General features: G+C 34.7%; 1 protein-coding gene across 8 annotated transcripts in view; it reads right to left on the bottom strand.

Annotated features, from left to right (window-relative positions):
- LOC104601259 (ABC transporter G family member 31-like) overlaps positions 1 to 12,260 on the bottom strand; it is a 35,782-nt gene extending 23,522 nt beyond the window's left edge. For 2 of the 8 annotated variants that reach the window (XM_088897491.1, XM_088897494.1), the window contains exons 1-9: positions 11,712 to 12,248; positions 11,305 to 11,425; positions 11,062 to 11,150; positions 3,460 to 3,544; positions 1,833 to 1,995; positions 1,393 to 1,469; positions 1,163 to 1,307; positions 687 to 988; positions 301 to 582 (exon numbers count right to left, since the gene is read on the bottom strand). In XM_088897491.1, coding sequence (XP_088753617.1) covers positions 301 to 582; positions 687 to 988; positions 1,163 to 1,307; positions 1,393 to 1,469; positions 1,833 to 1,995; positions 3,460 to 3,544; positions 11,062 to 11,150; positions 11,305 to 11,425; positions 11,712 to 12,037 — 1,590 coding nt within the window. In that variant the 5' untranslated portion in view covers positions 12,038 to 12,248. Of the gene's footprint in view, positions 1 to 300; positions 583 to 686; positions 989 to 1,162; positions 1,308 to 1,392; positions 1,470 to 1,832; positions 2,014 to 3,459; positions 3,545 to 11,061; positions 11,151 to 11,304; positions 11,433 to 11,711 lie in introns of all 8 variants that reach the window. The other 6 variants (XR_016082322.1, XM_088897496.1, XM_088897490.1 and 3 more) reach the window with 6 other exon arrangements.
- Between the last annotated feature and the right edge of the window lie 1,744 nt (positions 12,261 to 14,004).

The following is a 14,004-nucleotide window of genomic DNA, read 5'->3' as shown; positions in this document are numbered from 1 at the left end:
CACCCTGACAAGAAGTGGCCTAAAAGTGCATTTTTTCCTTGATATGCTAAATGTTATTGATATGCAAGCATTTAATACGAAAAGATGAAATAGTTACTAAAGAACAGAAAGGATTATCGTCCTTGCTCAGGAACCGGTGCTTGTCTAGGTCTTTCCACTCATGACCCCTTTTATCCTTATTTCCCTTCTTTTATTAATGCATTTATTTGATTACTTATTGATCAAAAACAGAGAGATTTCGCAAATAACATTTCTTCTGTTTAAAATGTCACTCATAAATATGGCAAGATTAAAGCATACTTGGCATGTTCTGAATATATACAGGAACCGGTGCCTGCTAATCAATAGAAGTTCCCGTGTGAAGCATGTCTTAAAGAGTTCCCACTTTGGTACAGCATACTTTGTCTTGGCAAGAGCTGAAGGATGACTCTTCCTTTTATCATATGGAACTGAAAGATTGGACTCCACAGACCTTCCAAACTCAGAGTTTCTGAATGCATCTGTAATTTTTGAAACAGAGAGAAACACATATGGTTTCCAAGGATCGGCCCAATACTGTGCTTGATCCTTTCTGGAGGTAACCTGGATATAAGATAGATCCATTCGGGCAGAGAGGCCTTAGATCTTAGAACAGGCTAAAATATTGACCATAAAGAATAATACCTCTTGAAAAAAAAAAAAAGTACCTCTTGAAGAAAATCAGCAACCCCCTTACGAGGTGGCAATTTAAAGCCTAATGATTGAAAGAAATCTAATGCTTGTGCTCGAGGACCTTGATAAACTATCTGTCCTTCAGATAATAGTATTAAGTCATCAAATAAATCAAACGTCTCGGGAGCAGGCTGAAGGAGGGTCATCAAAACAGTACCCTCCATTTGGTGAACAAAATTACGTATGCATTTTACAATTTGGTATGTTGTAGAACAATCAAGTCCAGTAGATATTTCATCCATAAACAGGGTTTTCCTTGGTCCAACAACCATTTCTCCTGAAATTGGATGACAACATAAGAATAATAATTTAACATAAATATTCTTGAACAAAAAAAGAAAGGTTATGTGGAATTGAGCATGACTTTCAGGTCATTGGTTCTGTAGTTGACGGTCAAGCAGAATTTATTGGCTTTCAGTAGAATGATGTATGATAGATGATAATTTTTTACCAGTAGTAACTCTCTTTCTTTGACCACCTGAGACACCTCTGAGCATGTCATTACCGACTAGTGTTTCTGCACATGTATCTAGACCAAGGACTTTCAAGATGTAATCCGTTGAAAGACTATGCTTCTTTCCCCCAACAGATGATGCCTATTTTCAATTAAATTTCAGAAAATTTGAGAATGATTAAAAAAGGAATAGATAAGAGCTTCAAGAGGAAGGATTAGATAGGAACCTTCATGAATGCATCAATTTCTGGACTTGGACGTATATTCTTTTCCTTCTCCAGTCTGACCAAATCTTCCAAATATCCTACAGTTTTTAGTGATGAAACAACGAGTAAGACTTTGCACTGAAAATCATAGTTCTGACACAACTCGTTAAAGTACTCATGATCATTAGTAGCGAGTTTTAACCAATCACATATTAGCTTCCTAAGTAACATGTCTACAGATATTCTTATAAGAAAACCACAGTAGCTCTTTTCAATAAATCATCATATCTAGCAACAAAAAGTATGGAAAGAAAGTTGGGATTTGAGAATACAAATCCAAGGTAAGACTTCCTTACGTTGAACTCACTCCATATTCTCTTTTGCAACCAAATTCACTAGAACATCTAGAAAGTGTATAATCTTTCAACATAATAATATGTGATGGAAAGTAATAAGCAAACCTGCGAAGCCTTCGCTTGCACCTTGACATCTCGCAGCAAAATCTAAAGTTTCCCGGACAGTTAGCTCTGCAATGTGGTTATCCGTTTGGCTTATGTAGGCAGAAGTTCTTTGTACGCAAAATTCATTAAGCATATGTCCGTTGTATGTAATGTTGCCGCTTTTCTGAGGGGAGAAGAAGACCTGATGAGTCAATAAAAACTTATAGAATACTCTTGCATGTATACAAATATCTATCTCCTGAACTTTTCAGGGAAACGCAAATGAAGATGAAAGATCAACTAATATCTTTATGAATGGAGAAAAGTTTAAAAAACCATTGATCTTTATCTACTCTATCCTGTGTGAGGGTGTTTTGATTGGTCATCAAAAGACTACCTACTCAGTTTGATATGGCATTCCAATTCTGTGTAAATTAACACTCGGTTTGATATGGCATTCCAATTTCCAATTCATCAGTGCTGATATAACAGACTACCTACTCAGTTACACGCTCAAATGAAACTTAGCAAATGATGGTGGCTCAGTCCAACAAGTCCTGAACCGTTAGAGTGGACCCACTTGGAGGGGGTGTTAGGTAATGGTATTCTGTTTTTGAAAACAAAAACACAAACGGATACATCAGCCAAAATATACCCCGCAAAATAGGTATGGTTGAACGGTCCACCAAGTATCACGATCAACCAATTGATGGTGGTTCAATTGGTAAATTCTCTTGCTAGTTGCATTGAAGATTTAGGGATCAAATCCCGTTATCACTAGTGTTGGGGGAGCCAAGGAGCACTCCCAATCTGCTACCTACAAAATGTTTCCACATCTATACCCACGGAACACCATCACAATGTATTGAGAACATCTCCCTATGAATGAAAAGGGAGAATTTACTAATGCACAACTGTAATGTTCTGTGGGTAGAGATGTCGGAACAACTTGTGAGTAGCAGATTCGAGCCCACCAAGGAGGGGTTAAGGGTATTGGGATGGGTTGTCCCTGACTCCCCAGATGTATAGTCCCATTACAATCTGGATCTCTTACCCACAAGAACCTTACCCACAGCTATCCATGACACTATAACCATACATCAGGAACATATGCCAAGCATGATAACATACAAGTAAAGGAAATATTCTCCAAGTGTGGCTGTGATGTCATGTGAGTACATGTGGGTAAGAGAACGGAACTGGTATCATGAGGGAAAAAAAGTGTACAGCAATCAAAGCCATGAAACCAAACTAACATGTGAACAAGTTTAGCCACGTTTGCAAGGTGCCAACTGATTGGTTGGGGGATGGGCTGCCCTGTTGTGTAGCCCATAAAGTAAGAAAAGTTCAGTCAGGGTTTGAAAATGCAACCAATGTTGATTCCCATGGTTTTTAAAATCAACTCGGAGACCGAACCGGTCAGGCGTCCGGTTACCAAGTCGAACGGTTTGAGTTGAAAAAATAGGCAAAATCGTTCAAACGGTTAGCCACCCGGGTCAGCGGTTTGCTGACAAAAATCAACGGTTTTTGAGATATCCCATTTTTGGGGAAAAACGAAACCAATTACCTGACCGGTTTTGAAAACCATATTGATTCCCATGAATGCAAATTATGCATGCAAATATTAAAGATGGGAAAATGCACTAACCGCTAAGCCATGCTCGAACTTCCCAGCGAGAGCTCGAAGAAAGGTAGATTTTCCCGAACCAGGAGGGCCCAAAAGCAATGTCATCCTTACAAAAGAGAACAATAAATGTAAGGCTCCGTTTGAGAAGAGTGTAAATAGAATGCAAATACAAATATATAAAGTGCATTCTGGTCCATGCAAAAACAAAGTTGGTTTAGTTTTGCATTGATAAATTTACTTTCTTAGTTGCAATGGGTGTAAATATAAATCTTGAGACTGGAAAATACCCTTTTAACATTAATCACATACCAATTTACTTTCTTAGTTGTAATGGGTGTAAATATAAATCTTGAGACTGGAAAATACCTTTTTAACATTAATCACTTTGAGTGAAAAAGTACGTGTCCATTTTTGTATTCAAATTTTGCTCTCATTCTGAATGCAAACATATCTTGAAATTTCATTTTGAAGACACAAATGCATTTTTGTCAAACACTAGCAAAACTGAAACAGAGTACATATATGCATTGAACCAGCATTTGCACTCTTCCCAAATGGAGTTGAAGTGGTTTTGTTTTCATAAAACAACTGCTACGTTAGATTGGCTGGAAGGGAAAATGGTTGAGTGTTTATGTTTTTTTGTAATAGTATTACTTTATTTGAGATTTACTATTAATCCAATAATTATATTTAATTTTTATTTTTATTTAGTTTTAATAATTAAATCATGTTTAGTTTGTAATTTAAAAATCCTTATAGTGACTCTTTTATTTAAATTAGAAAATTAAATTACAAAGATTAATATGACCCCACATCCTTTTGAATTTTGAATGAATACTTTTTTTTCTATGAATAGCCATGTGTCTAAAATTAACTCTTTTTCTAAGAATAGAGCTAACTATTCTCACTTTTTATAAGAGTGGATAGATACATGTTTAGGGAAAAAAGCTTCTGCTTGAAAATGGAAAGTACCCACATATTAGACACTATTTCTTAAAAAGATAGAGTCCCATGTGTTTGAGGGACACGTTCTTTAGTTTGAAGCTTTTCCTTTAATATAAATGTATATTAAATTTGAATTTCTTATTTAATATTTTCTTTGAGATTCACTATTTATCCAGATTTAATTTGAATTTCTTATTTAACTTAAATGATTAATGCAGATTTAACTTATAATTTTAAAAGTCTTTATAATGTTTTTATTTGAATTAGGAAATTGAATTACAAATATTAATATGGGTCCAACAAATGGTGTGGATTTATAGGTAACCTACAATTAACTTGAAATGGATACTTTTTTTATGGATTGCCATGTATCTAAAGTTATCACTATTCTCACTTTTTCCAAGAGTGGATAAACACGTTTAAGTAAGGAAGTTTATATGCAAGAGTGGGGAATGCCCACTTCTTAGATTCTATTTCTTAAAAAATAAATAAATAAATAGAATGCCCTGTATATGAAGGAGAAGCTCTCTAGTTTGCTGGATTTCTTTCAATACATACATACATAATTTCATTCTATATATGACACTTTTCTTAATACTTAATAATTAATTATGGGTCAATTTCAGAGCTGATATCTTGGAATATCGTACCCATTTCCTTTAATTTTGAAAAGCATTTGAAAGGAAAGAAAATCCGAGTTGACAAAAATTTTATCAAGTAGCCATCCTATTTGAAAACCACATTCATTTATATTGATCACCAAGTCCAAATATCTGCTTCATGAAGAGCAAACCAAACTAAGTTCCAATAATACCACAAATACCTGACATAGAGGAACACACTCTCTTTAGAAATACTGGTCCATTTTCATATCAAGGCATTCGGAAAATTGTCTTCCCTAAGGTTGTGTTTGGTTTAAAGGAAAAAGTAAGGAAAGGAAGGGCTTGGTCCATTTTCCTACCTTTTCCTTCAAACCAAACATAGCCTAAGTGTAAATAGTATGTGAATTATGTCATTTGATCAGATTTCATAACCAAAAGTAAACTGAATATAGTCCTCCAACAATGGTCACTCAACAAGACCCCCCTTTCAATTAATGTTATGTATCTTTATTCTTCTTAATATAAAAGATTTTATTAAAAAAAAAAAAAAAGTGAGAACCTTCTTTCTTCTTCATCCTCCTCCTAACCCTCTTCCTCTTAAGGAGGCTTACGCCTCCTTGTGTTCGAAAGGCTTACGTCTTTTGTGTTTTGAACTATACCTCACGCCTCTAGGTACTGGAACGCCTCACATCACACCTCTGTGTTTTAAAACATTACTTTGAATACCCTATCCATTTAAGAGCTCTTATTGACCAATAGATTTCCCTGTGAGCAACCAACACCCACTAAAGGTCTAAGAAACTCTATGGACCAATTCTCCAAATTATAGAATCCCACCCCATTGAGAACTAAACATGTTCCATAAGCAAAACATAATTTCCCCTTTGGGAACCGAATTTACACACAACACAACTTCCCCTTTAGGAACCAAATTGGTACACAATGCAACTTTCCCTTGGGAACCAAATTAGTACACAGTACATCTTCCCTTTTGAGAATAAAATTGGCATATAAACCAACCAAAGATTCATCTTCAATTGTATAGTAACAAATGTAAATGCAAAACCACAAACAATAAACAAATCCAATCACTTCCACTGACCAAATGTATCCAAGGATATAAAAAAACCAAACAAATCGAGAAATCACTAAACTTGTCAAATGTACAATGAGAATTCAATCAACGTGCAGCCTATATAACTCCCACTAATTTAATCACTATCACTAACTACAAATATTCCATAAGGTTTTGTATTAGTAAAACATAAAAAATAATCCATTTAATAAGTTTAAAAGTAGTAGGGAAAAACTAATTAAACAGGTTTACAATTAATGTTCTAGCAGAACCAATAAATTACTTCAATCACCCTTGGGGTTTTTATATACTTTAATAAGTTCCTAGCCTTAAACTCTCTAAGACAAAATCCTGAATAATTGATAATTCCATTTTATTGGCTTCATGCCAATTTATATACCTTTGCATGTTGTTTTCATTTACATCAGCGGGCTGAGCAAGTTCATCAAAGGTAAGCATATATCATATTCCTCAGCCCCAATAAATGTGTCTAATTTATATACCTTTTATAACTAACATGATTCATCCAAAACCAAATGGGCTTGATTGAGGAATGAACAAGCCCACGACATAAAAAACCGTCACCTAAACAAGGCATGCAATATCCATGTATTTCTCTGCATTTACTTATTTGGGCATAAAAGTTCAGATATACTTCACTTTCTAGTCTTGTTCCAATTCCAAATAGTAATCGGCCACCTTTGGGTTAACCTCTCATAAATGAAAATGCAATGCAACCCAATAAATAGTAATGGGCCACCTTTGGGTTAACCTCTCATAAATGAAAATGCAACTGGCAAGCCCAATACATAGTAATCGGCCACCTTTGGGTTAACCTCTCATAATGAAAATGAAAATTGCAACCCAATAAATAGTAATGGGGCCACCTTTGGGTTAACCTCTCATAAATGAAAATGCAAATGGCAAAATCCGTTTAAGGAAAAATGCTGAACACTTCATTATCATCTTTCAAGTTTCCAAACACTTTAGCGTAAGGTTACCCATCCAATTTCCCAAAGTTCCAACTCAGTTGTAACCAAATTATCAATCCATTTCTCATGGATAAAATCCCACAAAATAATTTTTTCCTATGAGTGGATGGAATTGCTCAAAACAAAACAGTTTAAGAGAAATCACACTAGGAAACTAAGAAAAAGTATAACAATCGAGAAAATAGCAATATAATATGAAATTGTATGTCAAATCGTTCTAAGGAAACAATTAAAAGATGATAAATTGGTGAAGCAGTGCCTAAATTAACTTAAAAACCATGAAATTTTGTCAAAAGGTAGCCTATAAAGTTAAAAAACTACATGAAGAAAACTGGGGTCTAAACTAGGGGTGGGCATGAGTTGGTGGTTCGGTTTGGTTCCAAGGAAAAACCAGCTGGAAGCAGAACCTACCCTGCCAAGATTGGTTCTACCTTCCTACAAAATAGTTGAACCCACAACCCATAAAACAGCTATAAGTTCAACTAATCTACTGTGGACCTTGAGTTAAAACAAAAGATCAGATTATCCATTGGATCGTATCGTCTTCGAGTTTATCTTGGAAGATTGGGCATTCGGGATGGAAAAAATTAAATAAAAGGTTCTTCCATCAACGTGAATAGCCTTTTACCAAAACAAACATGACTAGTTGTTACATATTTCCTGTCCATTTTACAACATTAATGAACCTTTTTTATTAGAAAGCATTTAATGAACCATGGGACCCAAACTATGCCTTAATTTGATATGGGGAGGGTGAACGTGGCCAGTTAGTTCAAATTGCCATATCTGTATATTTGAAACCTGGTAACGCCAACCATGCTAACCATAGTGCAAGTCATACCATGTGTAAGAACCAAAATGGTTGTGGGTGAACTTAAATAAGTAAATAGCCCCATATTTAACTTGATATTTTAAAAATTCAGGAAACAAAAAAACATAAAATTCTAAAGGGGTCAGAAAGCAATATGAGGAACTTGATGTGGTCATGCGGATAACTGCATTTTAGAATACGGTACTAGTAGGGGTCCTATGCAATGCATGAAAAAACTCGATTTCCAATATGATGACCAAAGGGATTAAAAGGAAATGAAAACCTTTGCCCTAAGAAAAATAATTGAAGATATCATAAATTATTGTAAGCCAACAATAGTGTATTTCAAATTTCAAATTTATTATTTTTTGTTATTTATGATTTTTATTGTTAATTTTTTACTATTTACAAAGTTAGTTTTAGTCATTATTTTTTGTTATTTATTATTTTATAAATAACATTTTTATTTTATTATTTAAATAATATTATTTGTTTTTTATGATTTATTACTTAGTACTTAGTATTTAGTAATTAAGTTATTAATTTATATAAATAAAAGTTAGAGAGTATTATTTGTTCTTTATTCCTTTTATTGTTTATGATTTTTCATTTTATATTTTTAGATAATATTTTTATTATTTAAATTATATTTGTTTACTAAATACTATCTAAATTATATTAGTTATTACTTATAATATAAATAGGCAAAAAAGGGGACTATCGTTTTGGCTTGTCCGCAAATTTGCAAATAGGGTTAGGACAAATCTAAATGATCATCATAACTCATAAGTAAGAGCCTCATGAGAACTCTAATTGAGACATTATTACCTTTGTTATTTTTATATAGAATACAAATTGGTTATTTTATTATTTATAATAATTTTTGCTTTTTATCAAGGTTCAAAGTATCGAAAACGCAAGGTTTATCAAAAAGACAATTTTAAGAGACGTATTGGGATACGTATGGATATGGACGAAAAATTAAGATACACGTAAATATGGTACAAATTTCAAATAAAAAATCTTAAAAAATATATTACTAACTATATTTACAAACTTTATATGATTTTAAATAAGTCATTTAAATGAAAAAACCATAATTTAATGGGTCGGGTAGCCCAATGGCCCGACCCACACCCCAGTCGGGCTTGGTCATGTAATTAGGCCTGCGGGCCTGACCTCGGGCCTAAAACACTAAGCCCGACTGTGTTTCGGGCCAGGCTCGGGATTTGTCAAAAAAGCCCAGCCCGACTCAGCATTATATATTTTATATATTATATAAAATATATAAATAATATAATATTTATTAAAAAATATATTTATAATTTAATATATACATTTTTTATTCTTTTCTTTATAATCTCTCTCTCTCTCTCTCTCTTTTTCTCTCTCTCTGTATTCAGCCACTAACAGTATGGGCTAAATTTCGGGCTCGGGCCCAAGCCCGGACTTCGGGCTTTTTATGAGGGCCAGGCTCGGACCCAAGCTGTAGGCCCGATGGTCGGGCCAGGCTTGGGCTCAGGCCTTAAAAAATTCTGTTAATACAGAGTGAAAGCCCGGCCCAACCCAGCCCAACCCGACCCATGAACAGGTCTAAGTGTGACATGTCGGGACACAATTAGTAACCGTTAAAAAAATGGTGGAATAACTAAAGTGTAAAAAGAACAAAAAAAAAACTAAAATGTAAATGCCATTTTTCAGAAACTAATATAATTAATCATAATAGTTATTAGTTTATAAATTTTAATAATTAATTCTAGAATTTATTAATAAAAACTTGTCACTCATTAAGTGAAACTTTACTTAAAATTAAAAATACATATAATCATAGCAAACAAGTATGTATTGCTCATTTGCGAACTTGTGGTTGTTAAAACTTAAAATCAAGTGACCAAGGTTTGAATCTTGCTATAGCTAAAATTTGAAGTTTTTACACTAACAAAACAAAATTAATGACATGGAATCATTAATTAAAGGAATTAATGAGAGAATTTGAATTAGGTGCTAAAATTCAAATTTAAATTTAAATTTGCCTTGGAGTAACTCGCTAATTAATAAAAGAGAAATTAGAATTAAATAAATGACATTAATGAGAAATTTGGTATTAAATATGGATTAATGATACAGATCCAACTGTATAAGATTGTTTCGGGCCCATATTGACCGACACAGATCCGAAACAACCCAATATGGACTCGTAGCCGATACATATGAAAAGAAACGAAACGAAAGATTTATACATGTTCCACGTATCGGGTTCTTGTCGGAATGATACGTATTGGCCAATACGAATTAATAGGTTGCGATATTTTGAACCTTGCTTTCTTATTAATTATTTTTAGTCCATTAATTGTAATTATTTTCAAATGGATTTTAATAATTGAATAAAATAAATGGATTGTATAATATTTAAATAATTTTATTATTTTTAAATGGTCGTAAGAAGATTCTCAATGTCGGAATTAAATCCCAAATCCCACCTTAAACACACTTAAATAGGTTAACGATGGAAGAGGAGGGGATATGATTTTAAATAATCTGTCACTCTCTCACTTTGAAAAAGTAAATGCCTTGAGACATTTTTTAAATTCTCTCTCTCTCAATGAGGGAGAGGGAGATTTGCATTGGGCATTGAAAAACGAAATGCATTTTGGAGCATTGTTTGAAAAATGAAACGCATTTAGGAACATTGTTAAATGCTTTCTCTCTCTCTCTCAATAAAGGGAGATGAGCAGTGGACATTGAAAAAACAAATGCCTTTTTTGGGACATTGCTAAATGCTCTCTCTCTCTCTAATGTTGGAAAGGAAGATGAGCCAAATACTAATTCCTCCTCACATAATGGTTCTTAAACCCACTTGTAGCCCTGCATTGCCAACATACAAATATGCACGGGAGATGTTCCCAATATATGCGTGCTATGAGGTGGGTGCAGGGACCATTCTGTGATTAGGAAATTCGAGTTCACATGAGCCCAGCCCATCATTGAACATCAATGTGACATAGTTTATAATAAATGCATGTGTCAAATTTACGCGGATTTTATTCCTGAAAAAACCAAAAAAAGAAAAAAAATAGAGGCATACTGCAGAGAGGAAATACTACATTCCTACCCACTCTATCCGCCGTGAATTGGAAGCCGAAAGTGTAACCCTAACTGAAACTCAAAAACCTCTAATTAATAGTTTATGGTTTATACCTTCCGGGCTTCACACAACCACTGATGTTAGCTAAGATGTTGAGCGTGTGCCTTTTGGGACGAAATATCCTCAAACTATTCAGTAATTGCTGCATTAATTTTACAATTACGAATGATCATCATAGAATTTCAACAAAAATAAATAAATAAATAACGATAATCAGAGATTTTTATAATAAGAATGATAATCTTATCTTACCAAAAAAATCAAAGTTGATAATCAAAGAATATCGCATCTCATACCTCGACTGCGTCACGGGTATAGTTCACCAATGTGGGCAATGCTCTTGTGCCGGTTTGTACCTGGGCCGAGATATGCAGGTTCTCGAATCTGACTTCTACCTTCGGGACCTCCAAACCGACTCTGTTTTCTAGAATCATGTCAGTCCAGAATTATAGATTTTTAGAAAGTCTTGATTTAGAGAAGCAGTTTGGAGCGGTTCTTTCTCTCTCATACACACACAGATTCGCCAGAGTATGACAACTCAAATAAAAGGAATTTAAAAATTGCAAAAAGAGTATAAGATGGTTGATAGAAACATCAGAGAAACCAAAACAGAGAAGTCGTCAAAGATCAGTAGAGATGATTGATAAAAGAGTATGAGATTCACGAGAAAATTAACAGAGATGTTCTCTCTGGATGACGATACCTTTCAAGACGTTCTTTAACTGCGGATAAGAGCTTATAGTTATCTTGCTCGTCCGTCGCGAAAGCATTCTTGACGACGAGCTCACGACCGAAACGGTCGAGTTTCCTGACATCGATAGTCTCCGGCTTCGCTTCTCCTCCATCAGTATCCGAAGAAGCGTTCTTCAAGATTGCGAAGTTCATTCTTTTCCGAGACGGCAACTTCTCGATTGCAGCCCAGAGAAGTTCTTCTTCATCTTGTACAAGCGAATCAGACTGCCACGAGAAGGACGCGCTTCTACTGTCGATTTCGATATCGAAATACTCACTTCGATTGGACACCGCCATGAAATAATCACCGTTGGAAGATGTATCTTTCTCTCTCCCGAAAACCAGAGAGAGAGAGCAGAATTCAACAGGCTACGAGCGGGGCCGCGAATTTTGAAGAGAGATGGTTAGGGAGTCCTCTTGAATTGACAGAGAACGAACTCTTTGTGATTTAATGCAATTAAACGAAGGCTGACACCTTCTATTTATAAACCAGAGTTACAACCTGTTACGTGATTAACTCGTCATTTTGCATTAAAAAGAAGTGAAAAAGAGTTCGTTTTCTTTTACCGATACCAAGAAACTGTTTAAACTAAGCCGTTCGTTAGGTGACGTGAAAGCCTTTCAGTGTGGAGAAGTACCGGCCTAGACACAATAACAAGAAACCATCCGACCTAAGCTTAATCATTTTAAGTTAAAAAGCTGTCTGGTGAAGTCATCGCTCAAAACACTTTTATTCTCTAACAACAAGGTGCAGGTCGGTAAGTCTTTTTAGGAAGAGATTTCAGCAAGACCAATGTGGTAAGCAACCTGGTCTATTGGGCTTTTAAAAATGCATTTAGGAGGCTATTGGCACGTAGAAAGACGACAAAACTTACATTTCAAGCTTTTTGAAATTCGGTGTTTTCAGCCATTTTGGATCTTTTCTTGCACCTGTCTTCTTAACTTTCCACCTTTTCATTACCAAATGAAAAAAGATTGAGTTTTGGTCTTTTGAGTTTGCCAAAACCCAGAAGACCATTCGGAAAAACTTGCCCAACACTACTCAAAATCTCTTAGGCTTGGAAGGGTACAAATACAAATATATATTGTGTAAATATAAGGTTTAGAAATATCGTATACAAAGTTCTGCATTTTATTAAATAGGTATTTATGCAAATGTAAGGGAACATTTGACACAGTATGAATGCAAGTGCAAGAAAAGTGGAGAAAAAATGTAGGTGTAATTGCATATTGAACAATGGCCTCAAAATTAAGGCCTCATTTCCTCCTTATAGAATGGTTCTCACAGCACCGGTGCATTGGAAACATCTCCTCATGAATTAAAACATACAAATATGGGAGATGTTCCCAATGTGCAACTGCAACGTGCTGTGAGATAAGTGTGAGGACCATTAGGAGGAAATCCCTTGAAATTTTTTATAGTTGCTAGAACTTCCCCTATCAATTCCCCCAAGCTTTTTGACACCGTAGCATCTACTACACCCCTTCTGCTAGATTGAGATTAGAAACCTAATAAAAAACGATTTAAAATACTGAATTTACCCTTAGATGAATTCAAGGTTCAAAGTATTGATATGTATCGGTCCGTATCGGCCGATACGTATCATTCCGGGACCCTTCCAATACGCCCCTACTGTGGGTGTATCGGGGGTCTGACTGGTTCAGGGGGTGGAGCCCTAAACCAGCCCCCCTGAAGCGGTTGTGAAAAAAAAATATAAAAAACAAGCACAAAATGTTGTATCGATTCGCTCGATACACTCCTACCGACGTATCGAACGTATCGATATTTTGAATTTTGGATGAATTACCTATTAACTCAAATATCTCCAAACTAATTTAACTATTTTACCATAAAATAAAATAAGTAAACCAAATTGCACATCATCCCAGTGTCCAACCATAGTTAAGAAAAACAGCTCCATGACTAGGGAGCATAGATCAGTAAGAGGTAAGACCATTCTATTATCGCTCCCTTGTAAACCTTGCTAAAGTGTATTTCTTGAGCAGCAAGATGGTGCCGCAGTGGAGGCCAAGGGTCTATTACCAGTCACCATGGGCCTCACAAGTCTACTTTTTCTCCTCATGAAATATTAAAAATAAAGAATTTATACCAAAATATAACTATATATCTTAGTCTCCTTAATAAAGTCTAATTAAGATAAATGTACAAACATATCTCCTCATAAAAACCCTCTTATGTTTTAATTTTCTCTATTAAAATCTATAATTATTCTAATAAAATCATTATTAATTCTCTCATAAGA

This window comes from Nelumbo nucifera, chromosome 2 (genome assembly GCF_055504915.1).
Source record: "Nelumbo nucifera cultivar China Antique chromosome 2, China Antique-T2T, whole genome shotgun sequence".
Lineage (NCBI taxonomy): Eukaryota > Viridiplantae > Streptophyta > Magnoliopsida > Proteales > Nelumbonaceae > Nelumbo > Nelumbo nucifera.
The sequence above is the reverse complement of the archived record's forward strand: the minus strand, read 5'-3'. Positions and strand labels throughout refer to the sequence as shown.